General features: G+C 38.3%; 1 protein-coding gene across 4 annotated transcripts in view; it reads right to left on the bottom strand.

Annotated features, from left to right (window-relative positions):
* Positions 1–8,458: 8,458 nt before the first annotated feature.
* Positions 8,459–22,912, bottom strand: part of RPP40 (ribonuclease P/MRP subunit p40) — a 25,014-nt gene continuing 10,560 nt past the window's right edge. For 3 of the 4 annotated variants that reach the window (XM_069103551.1, XM_069103552.1, XM_069103554.1), the window contains exons 3-8: positions 16,804–16,872; positions 16,594–16,689; positions 15,285–15,410; positions 10,194–10,392; positions 9,911–10,045; positions 8,459–8,694 (exon numbers count right to left, since the gene is read on the bottom strand). In XM_069103551.1, coding sequence (XP_068959652.1) covers positions 8,496–8,694; positions 9,911–10,045; positions 10,194–10,392; positions 15,285–15,410; positions 16,594–16,689; positions 16,804–16,872 — 824 coding nt within the window. In that variant the 3' untranslated portion in view covers positions 8,459–8,495. The remainder of the gene's footprint in view (positions 8,695–9,910; positions 10,046–10,193; positions 10,393–15,284; positions 15,411–16,593; positions 16,690–16,803; positions 16,873–22,912) is intronic. The other variant, XM_069103553.1, reaches the window with a different exon arrangement.

The raw sequence follows: 22,912 nt of genomic DNA, 5'->3' as shown, positions 1-22,912 counted from the left end.
AGACTAGTTGGTTGCATCTAGGGGTAAGAGGAGGGGGAGGTGTGAGAGTTTGCTCTCCAAAAGTAGCCAGGTGTCATGAGTGCCAGAAAACGGAAGGAGAAAGAGAGGAGGTCTTAAATGAAGAGGTTTATTGATTATAGAGTGAGAGTAACAGAGGGCATAGTGAAAGGGGTGGGTGGGAAGGGGTAGGGTTGTGATAGATGGTCAAGAGGGAATCACATAGCAGATGTCAGGGAGAGGAGTTTTGTTCTTCAGCCAGTCAATGGTTCTCCTGTGTAATTCTTTGTTGTTAATTTACTATGGACTATTTGAAGCCTACCATACAATTCTCCATTGACCTGTGGGTGACCCATGACTACAATTCTTGAAAGACTCTGGTATTCTGTGATACACATAGCCATATAGCATCCCTCGAAGGATATTGCTTTGTAAAAGATGGTTTTTGTTTCAGGGAGAGACTTGGGATCATTAAAAAGCAATGCACAATTTCCCAAATGCAATCTAGCCTGCTCTCGTCCTTCCATTCAATACTGGGCCTGGCTCATTGTTCTTCAGCTGCATTTGGCTGAGATATAAGTACTAATAGACCAGCTCTATGGATTATGCATTGAACTGAAAGTCATAGTTAGGACAACAGACATTCTTCATCCACTTTTTTTCTTCTATGCTGGATTCTCTTAAGTGACTGTGAATCTCATTTAGGGGTCTCTGCAATGTTCAATGTCACCATTTGCAGTGAATCCCTCTTCCAATTGGACTCAGTCCTGGACATCATCCATAACAGTGGTAAATACCTTTGGTGAGCATATATTTCCCTGCTTTATGCTTTGCTTGACATTTATGATCAGAGGGTTGAACAAAGTTCTCTGTTGTTGCATCTTACAAGGAATTTTATGGTTTTAACATATGTAGGAGAGACACCTTACTGAAGGAGAGCCTTTAATAGAGAATTTGGCTCTACTGACTCAAGTATATTTTTGTAATAAACAAAGAACACTGTGGTGAATTGTATTCTTTATACCTTTCAGTCATTTGTGTGACTGTAAAGATGAGGGCTGCTTTAGAATACCATTTGTGAAAGCCTGTCCTCTTCATATAATCTCATTAAGAAATCCCTCAATATTTGTATAGATCATTCTGGAAATAAGATTTTGTAGAGATGGGAAAGTAGGTATAGTTTCAGTAGTTACTGGGTTTTTTACTGCCTTTTTGGGGGGAAGATAGTAATAATATTCATAATATTTTTAAAGTACTTGGTATCTTCTCTTTCAGAAATCTTGAAAATCAGTATTTCAATACATTGAAAACAGTAACAATTTTAGCAAAGGTCTCCCCTATATATAGCTTTTCCTTCTATCTGTCTTTGTCTTAACACCATTTCTACTTTCTCATTTAGAAAATTGGATATTAGAGTCTAAATGAGGTGATTCCACTGTTGAAGAAAAATTTTTGCTATAGTTATCATGATTCATTTTTAAAGTCCTTCAGAGGTTTGTTGTCTTCCCAGAAAACCTTAATGCTTAATTTAATTTTAATCTATAAATAAATAAAACTTAATTTGATCCTTAAATGCTCTTGGGATGATCTGGTTTAACTGGGTTTGTTGCCAAACTTTTTGTATACCTATTTTTCCCTATGCTACTTCTCAATGTTTTAAGAGGTGAAGCTACTCAGAATCTCTCATCATGTTTCTAGGCAAGATTTTGTAAACAGTTTACAATTTAAAACAGAGTCCATTTGTTACATCTCTCTACTTGGCAAACAACAAATGTTTGTTGGCTAAGTGAACATCTAATTAATCAGTCAGTGCCTACTATATGTCAGGTACTGTACTTCAGATAGGTCAAGAAGGATGAAGCCTGGGGGGGGGGGGGAATTGGATTTAACAGTTAAGAGATCCTTGGTAACTCTGGAGGGAGGAGTTCCAATTTGTTGAGTTTGGCTGAGAAAGGAAAGTGATAATAGGTCAAGAAATTGAGAAGATGGTGGAGTTGAGCAAAGGTGTTTTTGTTTTGTTTTGAAGGAGAAAGAATCCTGGATGTGTCTGGGTGGATGTGGATAGTAGAAAGAAAGAGATTAAAAATTAGAGGCAGGGGGATGATTTCAGGGACAAATCTGCTGGAAGAGATGAGAAGGGATGGGATCATGATTCACATGATGGGGTTGGCCTGAACAAGAATTGTTACCTCTTCCTCGAAGACTGGAGTAAAAGAAGAGAGAATGGGGAATGATATCAAGGGCTTTTTTTTTTTCCCAGAGAGTAGGGATGAGGAGGAAGCTCATAGTGAATGGCCTCTGTTGGGTTTTTTTTTCTCTAGTAAAATGAGGCATGGTCCCCTAATGAGATGATAGGAAGATGGCTTGTACAAGGCCTGAGCAGAGAAGATTAAAGGCTTGGAACATCCTTGGAACTATGGGGAGTGAGAGAATCAATTAGAAAATAGAAAAGTATTGACTTGTTGCAGTGAGGGTCTAGTTGAGATTAAATAACAAATTTATAGTGGATCTAGTGAGTATTTTGTGCTATTTTCAGCACCGTCCAGCAACATGGGATTAGGAGATTTGGGGTTAAGCAAGGCACGAATGGTGAAAGCACAGGGCAAGAGATTTGAGAGTAGAGGATAGTAAGAGTCAAGTGGCTAACTAGAGGGTCATGGTCAGAACAAGGGTAAATAGCCATATTAAGGAAGAATAGATTAGGAGTAAGCTGTAGAGAAAGTCAGAATGATAGGTAGTTATTGTCTGAAAGGACATTCTTGATTATAGCAGGCATACCCATGAGTGATGGTGAGGTTGGGTATAGCCAATAGTTGTGTGGCTACAGTAATGTGAAGGTGTAAGACATGGGAGCTGAGGAGATTAAGATCTTTTTGTTTGTTTGTAGTAACTTTGGCCTCTTTGTTGTGTCCATTGATTTACATCAGTTAAACTCCTTTGGAATTTGTGGTAATTAGTGCTGATTCTATTAACATATTCCACCACCCCATTTTCAAGCATAGGCAGCTTACTTAAAGACAACATTGGAGTTATTTCATTGCATGCTGTTTGCTCATTTTCATTTACTCTTCCAACTTGATAGTTTTATCGCTATTAAATCAAAGACCAGACTACACAACTGATTGAGATGATTTCCACATCTGTAACTAGTAAGATTTAATAAATTTCTCTATCATACTTTTTGGTGATTTTGTTCCACACCCACACACCACCCTTTTTGAGACTGTTTCCCTATTTCGCTCAGCCTGGTAATACAGCAGCCTTCAACATGGGCTTGATCCCACTGCTGATAAGCAAAGGAACTTGAACTACTCCAGTGTTGACCTGGGCTAACTTGCCTAATTTTAAAGCCTGTACTCTAGTTTCCACTGTACCACATGACTTCCTCATCCTATGAAGTAGGGGCTGGTATATAACTAATAATCTTTGAGGTTTTTTCTGTTTTTTTTTTTTTTACAAATGCTTGTCATACAAGAAAACCAAGTATCCCATGGAATGATGCTACTTGTTACTTTTGAACAAGCAATAAAAACAAAATTGCCCTTTCTTTGCCTTTCTGAGGACCTCTGAACCATCCATCCAATTAGCTGCAATTTCCTTTGTTTCCTAATTTCATTTATAGAGGAAATACCAAGATTGATGTAATTCAAGTCCCACTAGTTTTTTTTTTCTCACCAATCACTGGATAAGGCTCTCCAATTAAAATATCAATAGCTACATTAATGTTTACAGATGGTCTGTGGTGTGTGTATAATACTCTCTGCCATGATATTCTGATATTCTATCCCTGTGTCCTTGGAGAAGCAAAGTGGGTCAAAAAAGGGCTGAAGGCAATTTATATCCTTCTTTGCTTCATGGATTGCCAGGGCTAAAGAATTAATCACCTAGTGGCCAGCCAACTGGTGATGGGTCTGTCTATACTTAGCTGAGCTTGTCATTGGAGAACAAACCCAATCTGTTGTCATGACCCTACTTGAAGCTTTTTAAGCATGGTAGAAGAAGCTTGTGTTCTGCTGTCATAATCTTTAAGAATCCAAGGTCACCTCTATGCCACAAAGAGGTATCAGAGCAGCACTTTGTGTAGATGAACTTAAGGACTAAATCCCTAAAAGTAGTCTTTTTTTTTTTTTTGGCTTTTTGGAGGGGAGTAGGCAGGGCAACTGGGGTTAAGTGACTTGCCCAAGGCAACACAGCCAGTACATGTTAAGTGTCTGAGGCCAAATTTGAACTCAGATCCTTCCAACTCCAGGGCTGGCGCTTTATTCACTGTGCCACCTAGCTACCCCAAAATTGTCTTTTGGCCCAGATATGTACCTATTTGGGATAGAGCATTACAATCTGTCAGTAAACATTAATTAGGTACCTACTATGTGCTAGGCACTGTGCAAAGTACTTGTGATATAAAGGCAAAAAACCCCCCAACAGTCACTTTTCTCTAGGAGCTCAATGTAAGGGAGTAGACAATATGTAAACAACTATATATAAACAAGCTATATAGAGGATAAATAGGAAATAACGAACAGAGGGAACACATTTAAGGGGAAACAAAAAGACTTCCTGAGGAAGGTAAGACTTTAGCAGGGACTTAAAGAAAAGCCAGAGAAGGGAATAGTTGGAGATGAGGAGGGAAGAGTTTTAAAAGCAAGTGTAACAGTAGGTGAAAATACCCAGAGTCGGAGATGGAGTGCCACAGGCCACAAAGAGATAGAGGATGAGGGAAAGAAGAAACACATAGAGAAACAAATCAAAGACAATGGAAACCAGTTATCAAAAACAGAGATGAAAGTACCTCAAAGTACAAGTCAATGAGAAAACAGAATTTGATTTAAAATCATTTAATTTACAGAAATGTGTTACAAGAGCATACCTATTGCAAGACACAAGATACACCTGAACTGAAATTGACAGGAGCCATGGTAAATCTACTGCTTTAAACAAAGTGAACCCGGAGGTGGCCAGGTAGCACAGCGAGTAAGAGCACTGGCTCCAGTGTCAGGATGGCCTGGAGATCGAATCCCGGGCTCAGACACTTAGCACCCACCCAGAAACACCTGGCCGTGTAAACTTGAGCAAGGAAATCATGAAAAGAGTCAACAACCTGACTGAAGAAAATAAAAATAAAAAAAGAAAAGAAAAAACCTTAAAAAGTAGATTAGGGGCATCCAGGTGGCTCAGCGAGTAAGATCACTGGCTCCAGTGTCGGGATGACCTGGATCAAATCCGGGCGCAGATACTCAGCACCACACCCAGAAATAACTGGCCATGTAACCTTGAGCAAGTTACTTAACCCTGACTGATTTAAAAAAAACAAACAAAAAAACAAACAACAAAGTGAACCTTATGGCCTGCATTATCCTGTGAAAAGGTCTAGATTTACAGTCACGTACTTGGACTAGTATCTCAGCTCTGACACTTTATGTGTTAAAAGTCATTTATCCTTTCTGACCACCCTCACTTTCCTTTGCTTTAAAACCAAGGGATACTTAAAATGACTTCTAAGGAGATGTTCAGTTTTAAATATGTAATTCTATGATATCAACCAATCTCTGGTCCCAACTTCCTTTAAATTAGAGTCCATCTGGATGACATACATACTTGCTTTATTAGAAACTGGAAGAAAAGTTTAAATATGAGATCAGGGGTTTATAATCTTTGTGTGTCATGGACTCCTTTGCCAGTTTAGTGAAGCCTATGGACCCTTTCTCAGAACAATATTTTTAACTGCATAAAATAGGGAGGGGAGACTGACAGAAGAGGGAGCAGATCCAGGGATGTAGTAGACAGAAGTAAAACACTGACAAGGAGGGAAAGGACAGAGATAAATAGGAGAAAGAATAGGATGGAGGGAAATACACAGGTAGTAATCATAACTGTGAATGTGAATGAGATGAACTCTCCCATAAAAATGGAAGCAGATAGCAGAGTGGATCAAAAACCAAAATTGTACAATGTGCTGTTTATGTGAAACACACTTGAAGCAGACACACACACACACACACACACACACACACACACACACACACACACACAGTGAAGGTAAGGGGGCTGGAGCAGAATCTTATTATGCTTGAGTAGAAGTTAAAAAAAAAAAGCATGGGTAGCAATCAATTGTTATCTCAGACAAAGCAAAAGCAGAAACAGACCTAATTAAAAGATAAGGAAGGAAACTATATCTTGCTAAAAGGTACCATGGACAATGAAGTCATATCAATACTAAACATATATGCACCAAGTAGCATGGCTTCCAAATTCTTAAAAAAGTTGAGTTACAGGTTTATGACCAAACATGAGATAGAGAGCATTATGAAATGTAAAAAAGGTGATTCTGATTATATTAAATTAAAAAGCTTTGCATACACAAACCAATGTAACCAAGATTAGAAGGAAAGCAGAAAGCTGGGAAACAGTCTTTACAGCAAATGTTTCTGATAAAAGCCTCATTTCTCAAATGTACAGAGAACTGAGTCAAATTTATAAGAATACAAGTCATTCCCCAATTAATAAATGGTCAAAGGATATGAATAGGTAGTTTTCAGATGAGGAAATCAAAGCTATCAATAGGCTTATAAAGAAGTACTCCAAATCACTTTTGTTTAGAGAAATGCAAAATAAAACAACTCTGAGGTACCACATCACACCTATCAGATTGGCTAATATGACAAAAATATTAATAATTATAGAAATAATAATTAATAATAATAACTAATAAATGTTGGAGAGAATGTGGGAAAACCGGGACACTAATACACTCTTGGGGGAGTTGTAAACTGATCCAACCAATCTGGAGAGCAATTTAGAACAATGCCCAAAGGGCAACCAAACTGTGCATACACTTGGATCCAACCATTCCACTATTAGGTCTGTATCCCACAGAAATCATAAAAAAAGGAAAAGAACTTGCATGTGCAAAAATATTTATAGCAGCCCTTTTCAAGGTAGCAAAATATTGGAAATTGAGGGGATGCCCATCAATTGGGGAATGGCTGAACAAGCTGTGGTATATGAATATAATGGAATACTATTGTGCAATGAGAAATGATGAACAGAAAGATTTCAGAAAAACCTGAAAACACTTATATGGTCTGATGCAAAGTGAAATGAGCAGAACCAGGAAAACACTGTACACAGTATCAGTAATACTGTACAAAGATCAACCATGAATACCTCAGCTCTTCTTAGCAACACAATGACCCAAATCAAGCACAAAGGACTCAAAAAAGGAAAATGCTATCCACATCCAGATAAAGAACTGATAGACTCTGAATGTAGATCAAAGCCTATTTTTTCACTTATTTTATTTTTGTGGGTTTTTTTCTTTTTTATTTGTATCTTCTTTCACAACTATGACTAATATGGAAATATGTTTTACATGATAGCACAAATTGCCTACCATTTTAGGAAGATGAGACGGAAGGGAGAAAATATTGTAACTGAAAATATTGTAAACGAATGCTAAAAATTGTCTTGATGTAATTGGGGAAAAAAAATAAAATACTGTTAAAATGCATTAAATGTATAAGTTTATAAAGGAAATCAGGTATACTGAAATATTGTTATCAAAAAAATTTTTTTTTTTTAACAAATTCATGGCTCCTGGGTTAAGAACCACTACACTGGATGAATCTAGTCTTCTGCTGTAATTAGTACTGACTACTTTGGAAACTGCAGAAAAAAAATCTCATCTCTAGTGGTTATCTGCCAACTCAAACCCAATGGGCCATTTTGAACTGAATCAAAAGGGAATTCGCCTTAATCACTGGATCATCAATCACAACCATACAGTGTGTCTAAAGTAGATCTTCTCATTGGTGCTTCTTGTCTGCTCCCTCCAGTTAAATACAAATTTTGGATACTGACCCTCGCCCACTCCCTCAGAATCCTGCTGCGTTCCTGCTTTCTCTAGCCTGTCCTTTCAGTTTCTTAGTTCACACAAAAAAACCACAGACCTGGTCCTTTCTAAGCTACAGGACTTCGCTGGTTCACTGTGCTATGCAGCCCTTGGTCTGGCCCTATGCAGCTCCCAGTCTTGGCCTGGTCTGCCTTGCAGTTGCAGATAAGCAATAATAGCATTGGTTTTTATAAAAAATGCAAAGTCACTGGCAATTACTCCATTAGGTTACCCCAAAACTCTGTGAAATGAGCAGAAAAAGGTTGTGGAGGGGCAGCGGGGTGGCCCAGTGAATAGAGCACTGTCCCTGCAATCAGGAGAACCTGAGTTCAAATCTGGCCTCAGACACTTAACACTTACTAGCCCTATGTGACCTTGGGCAAGTCACTTAACCCCAATTGCCCCTCTAAAAAAAAAAACAAAAAGGAAAAGGTTGTGGAAAAAAATTTCTGGTCACCACAGCAAACAACATCCCAAAACAGAAAATTAGTCTTGGTATTACAAAAAACAAACAAACATATTATATAAACATCCTAAAAATGCAACTTCCTTGTAATGAAAGCTTCCAAAGTCTACCAGAAAAAAAAATCACAGGCAGCTTTATTTATTCTCATGGTGGACAGTCATCATTGGCCCCCACAGCCATTTGAAGCCAGTAGTCCTGATTGCTGAAAATAACAAAGTTGTACAAGTGTTCTCCCCCTTTTCGAAATCCATGTTCATTTTCTCTCCATGACACAGGGCTGTCTGCAAATCCCTGGACAGATAAGGTGACCCAAGGAGTTAACTTTGGGTCATCAAAATAATGACTAAAAGAGAGAATAGAGAAAAAAAAGCTTTAGTTAAAATGGGGTAAGAAGGAATAAGAACATCTGAAAAATCCTATTTGCCCACGTAGAATAATCAGTGATGTTCTAATCAAAGAAGTCAAAATGTTAACTTCAGATTACAGCACTAAGAAGATGCTCATTAAACTCCTGCTGTCTTCTTTAAATATAACAAACATAAATGGATATAATACACATAAAATATACTCCAATTGTTACCCTGATACTCAGTCAGAAATTCATTTACCAATGAGCCATCTGTAAAGTGCACAGTAATCATTTCCCTCCCTGGGCATTTAGACTCCACTGTTGCTATGTTTACACAGACTTCTTTAATTGGAACAATGAGAAGGCATTGCTCCACCTTTAAGTGTTTTCACAATTCTATTATGGGGAATTAAAGTACTATGCTAACATGAGTGAGAGAATAGAAATTATATAGGAGTGAAAATGCAAAAGACAAACTCCATAAATGTTTAAAGTTTAAAAGAAAAATTATGGGAATCTGTCTTGACAAATTAAAGACTAAGCTGAAGCAGGTCCACTAGATTGAACTGGCACCTGAGTTAGCAGGTCTCTTCTTCGCTGTGAACTCCAGAGAGCAGAAGCTGTGCTTTCTGTAGCCTTGTAACCCCAGTGCCTAGCACAACACATAGCAGAGTAGGTACTGGATAAGTGCTCACTGAATGGATAACACTAATAACAGGTGATTTGAGTCTGCTAACATTATCTAAAAGAATAATGAGTCTGTTTTATATGGTACCTAATATGGTAGGTACACAATGAATTTTCATCTCTATTAATATCAAATGAACAATTATTTTAATAAAGTACTCCATACTATGGCAGAGTAACATATATTGGAATACAGAGTGTAATTACCAGTTTAAGGTAAACAGCAGCAAATGGATGAGTCATGGAAAGAAATTTACTTAAAAAAAAAAAAAAAACAAACAGTTTGCTTCCAACATTTTTATGCTTTCTTTTCCAAAAAGAAACAAGCTATTTCATCACAGTTACTTCTAATAATCATTCTAGAATACCACTTAAGATGACAACATCACTATCCCAGGAGACCAAGAAAGAAAGAAAGGCATTTGTGAGGGAACTCCCCAATTTTAAACAATAAGATTTAAGGTCTAGAAGAGATCATTAAAACAATACATCTGCATAGATAGACAAACGAGATTTTTCTCACCACAGCTGTTCCAGTAACAGGCATATCTTCTCAGACACTATGAAGCCAGTGATTGTGCACAAACAAGCTTTATCCACCAATATACTTGGCTGAGGACAGCAATAGGTTGATACAAAACTGAATGACTGATTATTTCTGCCACAAAACCAAAAAAAAGAGAGAAACATAAACTATACATTTGCATCTGCTATACAATCATTCAGTGGAATGAGAGCAGTTTTGTGTCATCTTTGTTTTTTAAGAGCTGGTCCCACATAAGATCACAGCCATCCTTGATACCTACAGTTCCACATTATTGAAGACAGCACCAAGCCAGTCAAAGAGTTCTGGTGCACTGCATGACTCTGCAGGCTTTCCCTCAAGTTCTCCACTCTGTAGTAATGGACACTGAAGGTCTTGCAATGTGCTCAATGCTATTTTTGGCTGATGCTCCCGAATTTGGTATTTGGAAAAGTATGACATCACTGTTGAGTCTTCCGCACCTTAAACACAGCACACATCATTGTTTAGAAAAAAGCAAATTTAAAATCACTCAGTACAACAACCCACTGAAACAGTCCTCTTGGTGCCTTTGAATGACGGAGAGAAGGTCTGAAGAGCAAGGCTGAAAGATGTTACAAGGCCTGTATTTAAAACCATTATGGTCTTACTCAGCAGCCCCATGCTGGGCTCCAGAAAATTGATCTTCTTCCTTCCCATTTTCCCTGGAAATGAAGCATAGTTTTAAATCCAGCTGATGTTGTGTGCCAAGCTGAATAAGCCAACTATGTGCTTAATATAGCAATTTTAATTGAGTGAAATAAAATTAATAATTCAGATATAGAGCACTGTCATAGAAAAAGATAGGTCTCAAGGTTATCTGTAAAGAAAACAGAGAGAAGGAACACAAATGATGAGGCTTTTTTTTTTTCATGTAAACTGGCACTTAAAATCAATAACACTGGAGAGTCACTGAGTTATACATAACTTAATTATGAAAATAATAGCTTGCCTCCCCACACCCAAGCACCTAAAAATAAGAGCCTGAATGGATGGGTAAAGTGAAAGGCTGTTCTGTAGAATAAGATGAACAGTCCTAAACCACAGATCAATCGGTATCACTTTCACACTGGACTAGCACACTTTTGAAGAGTTGGGAAAATGCATGCCAAGCTAGGGATGGGAGTTTTTCCTATCTTGTCTTTACCTCATAGTTCCAAAATCATGTTTGGAAACATACAAAAAACATGCCATTCCCCACAGGCCCCTGTAGCACCAATGAGATATTTGCAGAGCCCACAACCACGATAAAGACTGTGACTATAAGCATCACATGACGTTAGATTACAAAATATTCCAAACTCTCCAGATAGAGGACAGAACTGAAGCATTTGTTCACACAGCAGAAACCCAAATCCCAAAACCAGTAAGCCGATTCCATCATAGTACCAAAGATATTTAGAAGCCATAATAACGCTGAGAGCCACAGCATCCTTCAGCCTTCCCACAAACCAATACAAGATCAATATTTCCTCACAAACCTCTCTATCTCCTTAATAAGCATTCTTTCTCCCACTGTCTAGTCTTGCTCTGTCTCCCAGCTTCCTGTGGGCTCTGCTTCCCTTCAGCAAACTCCTCCCACCACAGGCTCCGTGTGATTACATTCAGCCTATTAGGGGGCAGAGTATATTTTCAAAGCAGGGGAGGTCTTCAAACTCTCCCCCTAGGTCTATTAAGGGGCAGAGAAGAGCTTCAAATTTCCATTCCCATTACAGCCCCCAAACTAGGAACTCTGAGGATGCTGGATGAACGTATCTAGCACATCAAAGCCTTTTGTTTAGGAACATAAGAGCTTGATTAGAAGAGAGGTCACATTAAAGTACTTTCATTCCATAAGACTTACATTTTAAAATAGGAAACCAGGTTTTGTGGCTGGTTCTAATAAAAACTGAAATCCTTACTCAAACAAATGGCCTTGAAAATCAAAGACTAAGCAGACCATAATTCAACAAATATTTATTAATCAAGTACTATATGCAAGATCTCCAACAGAGGTGGCAAGGCATAGTGTATGAGAATTTTAAGTTCTAAAACTTTTTTATATTTTAGTTCTGAATTAAAACACAAAAAAGAACATTCCTATATATATACAGAATACAAAGGTTGTATATGAAGCCATAAAACATCCTTTCATACTACTTGCTTTTTACAAAAAAAAAAAAAAAAAGGAAATCAATTCCACAGGATTTTCAGAACTGTCCTAGTGACTGCACTTCCTTCTGTTCTCTCCTGTGCTTTTAAAAATGCCTCTTCTACCCCTGTGTAATGGGCCTAGGGGGGCATTTGAAGACTTCCCTTGCTTTGAAAGTAAACTCTGCCCCCTAATAGGCTGAATGTAGTCACATGGAGCCTGTGGTGGGAGGAGTTTGCTGAAGGGTAGAACAGAGCCACAGGAAGCTGGGAGTCAGAGATGGTCAGAGAGAGAGAGGAGCTCAGGCAAGGAGATAGAGAAATTTGTGAGTAAATATTGATCTTATGTTGGTTCGTGGGAAGGTTAAAAAATAGCATGGCTCTCTGCTACATTGTGGTACATTAACTTATGTTGCTTTGATGGATTTGGTTTCCTGGTGTCTAAATAAATGCTTTGGTTCTGTCCTCTATATGGAGAATCTGTTATATTTTGTGATCAAGCACTATATGGGAATATTTATAGTCAAATTCAGTGCTGTAAATATTGAACTGGCACTACACCTTGCTTTCTTGGATCATCAGGGTGAAATCTCTCCTCACTTTCAATTAAAAAATGAGAAAAAAAATCCTCATAACAACTAAGCACAATAAAGCAAAATGAATCCACATGGTGGCCCTGAGCAAATATGAATAATGTCTTTTTCTGCACCTTCAGCCCAAAACCTCTGGAAACATGGCTGATCATCACATTGGTCTATTCCAGTTTTCAGGGAGTTCATTACTATAGTAAGGTTTGCCAAGTTTCTATTCTAAGCAACTTTCTCTTTTCAATTTTTCCTCTAGAGCTTTTAGTTCATTTATTATGTTTATTTTAGGCATCCATGTGTTCCTTGGAGAAAACAGATTTTTTTCCTTTGAGTCTTTGCTTGCTATTGTTACAAACTTATCTGCTCCTTCTTTTAGGAGATTGCTAAATGTGCAATAATTTTTAATACTGGTCAGTGCTTTGATTTACTCGTCTATCTAGCTGTAGTTCTTGAATTAAGGCTTTGTGCCAGGGCTAGGCTCCAGTCCTGCTCCCCACTCCACCCCCACCCCCAGCTGTATTTCTGACCTCGCATGGTCTCTCCTGGGTCCCTGGGGTTCCTAAGCTGACCACTTCCATCTCATGGGGTAGAACCATCGGCATCTCCTCTCCCCTCCCCAATCTCTGAGGTTTGCATCACTGGACCTTTAGGGTCCTATGTGGTATCTCAAGACAGTTATGGACCTCAGAGCCTCTGGACCTGGACTGTCCATATCTGGGCACTGTAGCCATAGTGATTAGTACCCCACTGTTCCCTTCCCTAGGACTTCCATGGTCTTCACCTTGGGGCTTTCTGGCCACCTGCATTTTTCATTAGCACCCTCTCTTAAACATTTCAAAGTACACCCCATAAAATCAGTATTCAGATACTAACACACAGGAATGCATTCTCAGAGGAGAAGCTATGAAGTGCAGAAGAATATGAAGAGTGTGCTCGTTAGAGCTAAAAGAAACTTTAGAGACTGAACCTCAACCCCTCGAGGCCCGAGGTAGTGAGCAGGAGTCAAGGTGCAAACCCAAGTCCTATGTCTCTACATCCAAAGGTCTTTATTGCCTCTGGACCAAATTACTTCAGACAGTCAATGGAGCCAGAAGAACATTTCTTGGACTGAAGAAGAAAAATCTATTCAGTCATATGTGGAAGTTATAAACACAGACTCTGCTTCAGAGGAAGAAAACAAAACTAAAAGTGAACAGCACAGAAGTGGAATGAAATGTTCTGGAAGGCAGTGAGTTCATCACCAGACATTTTCACATAGTAACTGCATAACTACTTATCAGGGACATCATAGGAGTCCCTGCCAAACACAGGTTGGACTGGGTGACCTCTGGGGCCCCCCCACTACTCTCAGATTTGTGGACCTTGGGTATTCCTGGCTGGGAAGGCAGGAAGGTCCCCTGTCTCACCTGCCCAGTATAATAGTCTCAGGAATCCTTTGCAGGAGCTAGAGGGAGAGGGCTCAGGATGAAGAGAGATCCTTTCTGGTCCTCCCTCTGGTGTGTAGGTGACAGCTTCACATTGAGGGAGGTAGTCTGCTCAGTGAAATTTATGGAAAGTTCCTGATCCAAAAATATCCCCCTACATAATTACCTGAAATTCCTCCCATTAGAAGTTCCTTAGAAGGGGTGGCCAGGTGGCTCAGTAAGTAAGATCACCAGCCCCAGTGTCGGGATGACCTGGGGATCAAATCCGGGCTCAGATACTTAGCACCACACCCAGAAATAACTGGCCGTGTAATCTTGAGCAAATTATGTAACCCCAATTGCTTTAAAAAAAAAAAAAAAAAAAGAAGTTCCTTAGAAGGCACTGGGAGGACAGTGGAAAAGGTTGGGGCTGCTATTGATAGTGTAGTAGAGATACATTTAATTAGAATGCTTTCCTAGCTGAGACACACCAACGAGGTTCATTTCTGGAGAGGAAAGAGCACTTTGTATAGCATGTGGCCTATAATGAAGAGGAAAGAAAATATTAAAGGGAGTGATGAAGTGCAGGGTAGTTTGGACAGTCCAATGACAACATAACAAAAGGAATGTTAGGAAACGGGAAACAGGAACCTATCAAAGAAGCTTTGCCTACCTGTCAGGCTGATGCTGCCCCTTCCCTCTTTCTAGAGCTCAGGCATTGCTGGTTTTTAACCAGGATGAAGAAAGGGAAATTTCCTGCAATGATTTGACTACTTGATTCAATGAAAAGGAACCTACAGAGTCTTCCAGGAGCAAAGACTGGCTGTAGATTGGAATATTTTATACCATACAGACATGCAAGGCAGAAACAGAGGAAACTGCTTCCTATCCAAGGACTCAGAGAATTACTTGAGTCTTCTAGAATTTGACTCTGACCACAGTTCATGAAACCTATCAGCCCAGACTATCCAAATGCCTAGCCCACACACAGTCATACTGAACAACGGGCAGCACAGCTCTTAACTAGAAAAGCTAACTGCGACACGAGTGGCAACAGCACCAGCTATTTCTGCTCCTCACCATGGATGTAGAGCTGTGGGAAATCCAACGTGGCCTCCACAGAACTGAGCCACCATGCAATGTTTGGCTGACTCCCTTCAATTTATCAGTTCAATTTTAACTTCACAATATCATCACACAAGGAATTCCCAATACCTTCATGATGCCAAGCCAGAAGGAAATTGAATTTCAGTGGTTTCTTTTCATTCAAGGCCCAAGACGCTCTTTTATACTTCTTGGACTCAGGACTGAAGGACGAATCCATCAAATCAAGGGTAATAACTTGAAAAATTCAAAAAGAAAAAAATAAAACAGTGTATTATTTATATCCCATGACATACCACACAAAGAAATTTTATGCTAAAAGTGAAGTTACCAAAAAGCATTTATCATTTTACCTACTTATCAGTAGAGCTTCCTAAAACCTAGCAAAATTATTTTTGTGTTCCTTTTGCCTACAAAAGCAAAATTTATTGAGGAACTGTATTTCGTTTTTGGTTTTTTGGAGGGAGGAAGGCAGGGCAATTGGGGTTAAGTGACTTGCCCAAGGTCACACAGCTAGTAAATGTTAAGCGTCTGAGGCCTGATTTTAACTCAGGTCCTCCTGATTCCAGAGCTGGTACTCTATTCACTGTCACCTAGAAGCCCCTGAGGAACTGTATTTCTAACACTGAAAACAAGAAACACATTTTTTCCTTCATTCTCTGCTTAGGCAACAATTTAAGACAACAGTTTCCAACAGATTAATCACGTTCTACTAGTATACCTCAAAGCCTTTTTCCAACTGACCTCCAAGGCTTTTGCTATGAAAATACCCAACTCTCACACAATTCAGAAGATTCCTACTGTGGAAGGCAGCCTGGCCAGCAACCCTCTCATCCACTATCCCTGTCAGCAACTTCACTCCCTCTGGGGGAATTCCAAAATACCACCTCAACAGAAAAAGTTAAGAAATCCTAATAATGATGATGATGATAACCACAATAAAATGATAGCCAGCATTTTTATATAGTTTTAAGATTTGCAGAGTGCTTTATAAATATCTTAATTGATAAAATTTAGGATATCACCATTCATTGCTTTTTGTTGTAGGCCAACTATGTCTACTTATATTGGGAATTTTTAGGGCAAAACCACTCCAAATAAATCCTCATCTTCCTGAAACAAGAGGACTGACACAGGGATTTCTATTTAAGCCTAAAATCACTTCTGACTTGTTAAAAAATAATGGAATCTTTATTTATTGGTTGATGTCTTTTCCTTTTACATCCTATCCATTTCCGAATATATCTTTCCCCTTTCTCCTTACTCATCAAGGCATCCCTTCTATTAAAGGTATAAAAAAGATAGGGAAAAAAGCATTTCAGCAAAACTCTTTCTAAAAATATATTCAATATTCCATGTGAATTCCATCCAAACTTCTGTATATGGGGAAAAAAACAATGAATTTTGTATAAATACTTACTGTATCTCATGACTTTTCTTCCTGAGTACTGAGACGGGCGACCTTGAAGTCCAATTTCTTCATAAGTGTCCTTGTCCAGGGACAAAATTAGTTTTCCTATACATTAAATCATGAGAAACATTCTATAAACATAAGCAGGTTTCCTATGAACTAAAGGAAAGTAAGCCATATTCAATAGTCTGGTATTATTAGGAATAAAAAGAATATTACCATTGGGTAACAGGGCAACAGTATTGTCTTGATCAATATTTGTATTGTATGTTAGGGCATAACAGGATCCTGTAACAGAAAAATAAGCCCAAAGAAGGGATTAAATGGAAAGTAAAAACAAATACCACACTGGTAATAATCAGTTTAGACAGATGAAATACAGATGAAATCCTCAGGATGACTCTAACCAGTCTTGGGGGACAGCAAGGAATCCTAGTCAACTGACCACTGATCCAAATTACCCACCTGACCATGCATAATAGTCACTGGGGCAAGGGAAAGAACACAAAAAGAGTCAAGTTGCCACTAAATCACTCTACTCCAACAAGTTCAAGTTCAAGGATCTGGAGGAACAGAGTAAGGACTTGAGGACAAAAGAGATTGGTCTTCTTTTGCCACAACTGGTCTAGATGTTTAATTTAATTTTTTTCCCAATTAAAAAGGATTTGTGTTCTCTTCCTCCCTTTTCCCAAATCCTTGTGCAAAGGGTTGGAAAGAATGAAAAGCAAGCTCCTTGTAAGAAATATGCATAATAAAGTAAAACAAATTTCCAGGTCAGCCATGTCAAATAGCATATATCTCATTCTGCATATTAAAGCCATTACCTCTCTGTCTCTGATCAACCACAATTCTAGCGACTGATGAAATGGAGTGATGAAGCACGCTACCTATAGAGGCAACATTTTCAGCAAGAGCTCTGATGTGGGGCAGCATTACTGGGATTAAGATGGACAATCATGCTTTTATTCAAAGGAAAGTTTCCCAGGCAGCAGAAAATGATTCCCATAGGCTAAAATTTGGCACACTCCTAAGAGTCTAGGCAGACATTTCTGACTTACATAAATGAAAAAAGACCATTCAGGGATCTAAAGCTTCATATGCCTGCTAAATTTGGCTGGCAATTGGTTCTAATTTAGAACTTATCAAATGGGAGAAGAAAGATTTTCCTTTGAAATTCAAATTATAGTGTTCGATTCCCTAGCTCTATAAGCAAGGATGATCCTAGCAGTACTTAAAATGACCCATTCAACTGAAAAGAGACACTGAGAGAGATCATTTACAAAACCAACAACAATCCCTCCTTTTTTCCTTCACATGACCACCCCTGACCTACGGCACTTAGAATCCAACAATTCTGCTAATCTAAAGGTTTTAGAAAGCCAGCATAGTCCGCTTACTCATTGTGCTAGGTGTATTCACTCAATTTGTAAAACACACACACTGACCAGTCTCCTGGGCACTGCTACAGCACAACAGGACCTGGTCTAAAGGTACTGAAAGCCATAGGAAGCCAGGTTTCTCTGAAGCATACACATTCTAGGAAGTAAAAAAAATCCCAAAAAACCAAAACCAAAGGAAAAAAAACACAAACCTTTTTATCCTAATTTGGGTTTGGACATAAGGATAAGAGCAAAGTCCCTATGGCAATGCGCAATTTCTTTCTACTCAGTCACTGCTTCCACTAGCTTTTTCCTTAAATAATCTGAATTAAATCACCATCCTCCAGACACAGTAGGTGGTGTTTCTCTCCTAAACACCTAAAATACCAAGCTTATTCTTGTTGGGGAACGTTAGCACTATAATGGTTCTACTATTTATACTCATGCTTGAATTTTTAAAAAAACTTTTCTAAAATGGGTTTGATGTAATTCACAGAATTTATCAAACTCTTCCATTCTTCTTCTCAGTCTTGTTGTATGCAGGAGTTAATACAATCCAACAGGCTAATTTGGAATAATAGCTAAAAATACAACTAAAATGTTCCATATCCCTTCACCTAGAGATCCCACTCTTAGGCATATATTCCAAGGTAAAGCCAGAAAGATATATCCCAAAATATTCATAGCAGCAAAGAACTGGAAACAAAATAGATGAGCTATCAATCAAAAAATGGCTAAACAAAATGTGATATATGAACGTAGTGCAATATTACTGAACCAAAAGGAACTATGAATCCAGAGAATTCAAAGAAGGAAGGGAAGACTGACATGAACTAAAGCTGAGTGAATAAAGCTAACAAAATGATCAAAACAATACACACAAAAATAATAACAATGTGTTAAATGAAAAAAACAAAACAAAAAAATAAAATCGAGACTGAATGCTGTAAAATTTGTATAATTAAAATGACCAAGAAAATATACTTCCCTCCCTTTCAGGCAGAGGTAAGGAAAAATGGGTGTGTGGAACATTGCACATCACATCAGACTGCATTAATATGCTGGTTAATGTTGCCAAAGTGCTTTTCCACCTGGTACCCACCCATCAACCGTGCCAAGACCTGTCAAGACTACTGCATTCTAGTATCATATTTCATTAATACAGCTTTTTGATCAGTTTCACGTATATCAACTACAAATTATATGAACACTAAGTAGCAAGAATCAGTCAAATTCACTTCTGAACAAGGCCAAAGTGGTTCGCTTAATTATTCTTAATGTCTACAAAAAATTTTCTTTATAGCTCTTTTTGGGGGTCTTGGGGCTTAGACATAAAGATAAGAGAAAAGTCCCTATGGCAATATGCTATTTCTTCCCTCCAAACCATTGCTTCCACTAGAGCTTGCTACTGAAATAATTTAAATTAAATCATGTCCTCCAATCACAGTAGGGGGTGATTTTTTTTTTACTATAATACAGTATAAACTACCAGGCTTAATTACTCTTGTTGGGAGCCAATCAGTACTGTAATGGGTTTTATTATATTTATACCTGTACTTGAGTTTTTCAAAAAAGTTCTTTCTAAATTTAGTTTGATTTTTAAAAAAGAAAAGAAAAAGAATGTCATTGAAGCATTTTGAAAAATGCAAAGAAGGCTGTTCAGATGAAAAAAAGATACATAGGACAGCTTTGAAAGTAACATGTTGATTTTATTATGTAGGGTTTTTTAAAGTAAGCTATACATAATAGAGATTTATGATTTCACATTTCTCTTTCCATTATACTTGGTATATTGACTTTTTTTGTGTTTATGTTCTGAATTTTAAAAAATCTTTCTAGAATTATGTATCTAACTAGTCTACTATTATTTTAGTGGTGCTCATCACAGTATAATTTCACTGGACAGGGCAAGTGAAATGGCCTAGAAGTAGTTACTCAAGTAGCTATTGCAGAGTAAGCTGGTAAAGCATAACTTCTAGCAGAACTCCTTAAAACATGAAAATAAAATTGCAAACAAGTTATATAACCAGGAGCTACTGGGTTACAACTAAAACAGACCCATCAATGCACAGCTAACACCAATCCAAAACCTTGGGTCAACCCCGGGCACCCAGAATTTCTAATGCAACAAGAGTGTTTCTTGCTTGTGCTCATTCATCTCTTAAGGTAAAAAGAAGTTCACAGAACAACATTCAGTCCCGACAGAAGTAGGGATTCACTTGGGGAATCTTCAAGCTTCTAAGGTGTGTCTTCAACAGTTAAATCTTGAGCATTACTCCATGCACATTTAAATGGAAAAAGAGATTGACTGAAGAAAGGACCAATTTGTACCCTAGGCAGAGTGCTGGCCCTCCCTATCTCCAATATACAGTACAAGAAACCCAAATCAACTCCGTTCAGCTTTTTAAAAGTCTTTCCTGAGGAAAGACTTAGAGACTTCTTGATTGATTCACATTTGGGTCTGGACCTGGCAGGCTCAAATTCAGCATGGCAATCTGCTGTCTCTTTCCCCCAACCTTACCACCAGCCTTTCGCTGATTTTTTCGTGGAAGCTGGCTCCTAAAGGTCTATGCTGGTTCTCGGATCCAAAGCAAATTGGTCAAGTTCGAGACAGTTTTTCTTGAGCAAAGATTTTGAACAGAGGCTACACCACAAAGTCTAAGTGTTAGGAGAAGAAGAGCCACAAAGACACCATGCTCTGCAAATAGCAGCTGCAGACGTCAGCCACAGTACAGCCTTCAGAAAAGGCAAAGTAGGGACTATTGATTGTATACTGATCTCAGTCACAGAGTAGCTGTGTATTTGAAAACAAAGACAGCAATATTATTTATCTTCGTTTGTCCTCATGAATGAAGACTGTGTATGTTTTCGAGGGAAAAGGCTAGCTAAGTATGGAAAGGCTCAACACACTAGAAAGTAGACCACCAGGTAATGAATTTTCTGGAAATGGAGACCCATGAAATGGCTCAGCACACAAAAGCCTCTCAGTATGCACCATATGGACCTTTTATAGTTCTATGGTGATAGTAACGGAATGGGAAAAATAGGGGGCATAGGACACTGAGAAACAGTCCTTAGACTGGCTACAGAAATTAATTTAATTGTCGGTACTCTAAAAACTGTGTCGTCCTTGTCCAGAGACCAATTAGAAGAAAGTCTATGAGATAGAATGAACCAGTTTCATGCTGACATCATAACTATAAATGAAACCAGAAGTTGTCATCAAGCTGCAGCCAAAAGGATTCTCCTCAAAAGGAAAATAATGGAGTTGGAGGAGTTGATCTCAGTATGTAAGACAAGGGAAAGCCTGGCCCTGCAGAAGAGATAAGAAAATGCACCACCCTTTTTTGGTTGAAGGGGTGGGGGTGGGGGGGGGACTATGAGTGTGGAATGCTGTTTTGGTGTCAAGCACAATCATTATGTTGTTTTGATTTGCTGACTTTTAAGAATATATTTGTAAGAATATTTGTAACTAAAAAAGAAAAGGCATCAGTAAACTTTTTTTTAAAGCAAAGGCAAACAGATTACTATGAAAAAAATTACAGCTTATATACCAATATTCACTTCAGAAGATGAAGACAAATTTTAAAGAACTTGACAAGATCTTAAAAACTTAAGTCAACTTTTACCTGGGTACTGAGTGACTTCAATACTATAGTGGGCACTTAAGAAGATGGTGCAATGTGCTGGAAAACATTGTTTGTGATTAAGAAATAAGAGAAGCCAAAGACCTGCAGAGGCATGAAGCTCCTGACTAATCCATATTATGAATATTTTCTTCAAGAACACAGTCAGAAAGTGCTGAATATTGCCAAGTACTGAATATTGTAAAACATTAAAACCAAAATCAGAATGAAGGATAAAAATGAGAAAATAATGGTGCAATGATGGCAGTTCCAATCTAATCTATTAAAACAGTCAACTCCAAAAAAATGGGAAATAGACAATAAAATGGTGATTTATCCAATCACTGTTTCTTTGCAAAGTTTAAAGCAGTAACTAAAAAGAATCCCCAAAGGCCAAGAAGCCATCTCGGTCACATGCCTGAGAGCTGCCAAAGTGATTAGATATACACATACGTATATCCATATATGTATATATATGTGTGTGTGTGTATATATATCTATATTTATATAAAAAATTAACAATACTTTTTGGGCATTGAAAGCTCTTCACAACCTGGCCCTTTCCTACCTTTCAAGTGTGCTTACATTTTACCTCCCTTTAAGAACTCTCTGCTCCAGCCATTCTGGCCTACTTGCTATCCCTCAAATACAACTTTTCATTCATCTCCTATGTACTTGTCCCTCATGCCTAGAAAGTTCTGCTCTTCACTTCCACCTCTTAGGAAAACCCAAGCTCCTTCAAGATTGAGCTCAAACATCCCTTTCTGCAGAAGGCCTTTCCTGGTCCCCTCAAGAGCTAGACCCTCTCCTTCTAAGGTTATCTTCCATTTACTCTGTATCTTTTACGTATCTAATTATTTACATGTTGTCTCCCCTAATGAAATGTAAATTCCTAGAGGGCAAAGACTAATATTTTAGCCTTTCTTCAATGCCTGGCACGTAGTAAACAATAAATGCTGTTGATTGCATCCTTATGGCTTTCCTTCTGTTCTCTTCTTTGCATTTAAAAAAAGTTTATCTTTTGTGGCTACCCTATCCCTACCACAACTCTCACTGCCACATAGAAATTGTTTTTAAAAGAAATAAAAAAGCCCTCATAATATGCATTGTCAGCCAGCATTTCCACACTGGCTCTGTCCAAAACTTTATGCCTTATTCTGCACCTTGAGCCTAACCCTTCCTTGCTGGGAGGTAGGAAGCAAGTTTCATCATCAATCCTCTGAGATGATGGCTGGTCAATGACACTGATGAGACTTTTTAAGTCCTTCCTTAGTTGTTTTTCTTTTCTTTTTTTTTTTTTTTTTAAGCAATCGGGGTTAAGTA

Source organism: Petaurus breviceps, unplaced genomic scaffold, assembly GCF_028583685.1.
Source record: "Petaurus breviceps papuanus isolate PSGF00001 unplaced genomic scaffold, PetGlider_PUasm1.0 582, whole genome shotgun sequence".
NCBI lineage: Eukaryota > Metazoa > Chordata > Mammalia > Diprotodontia > Petauridae > Petaurus > Petaurus breviceps.
Note: the sequence above shows the minus strand (reverse complement) of the source record. Positions and strands in the feature narration are given on the sequence as shown.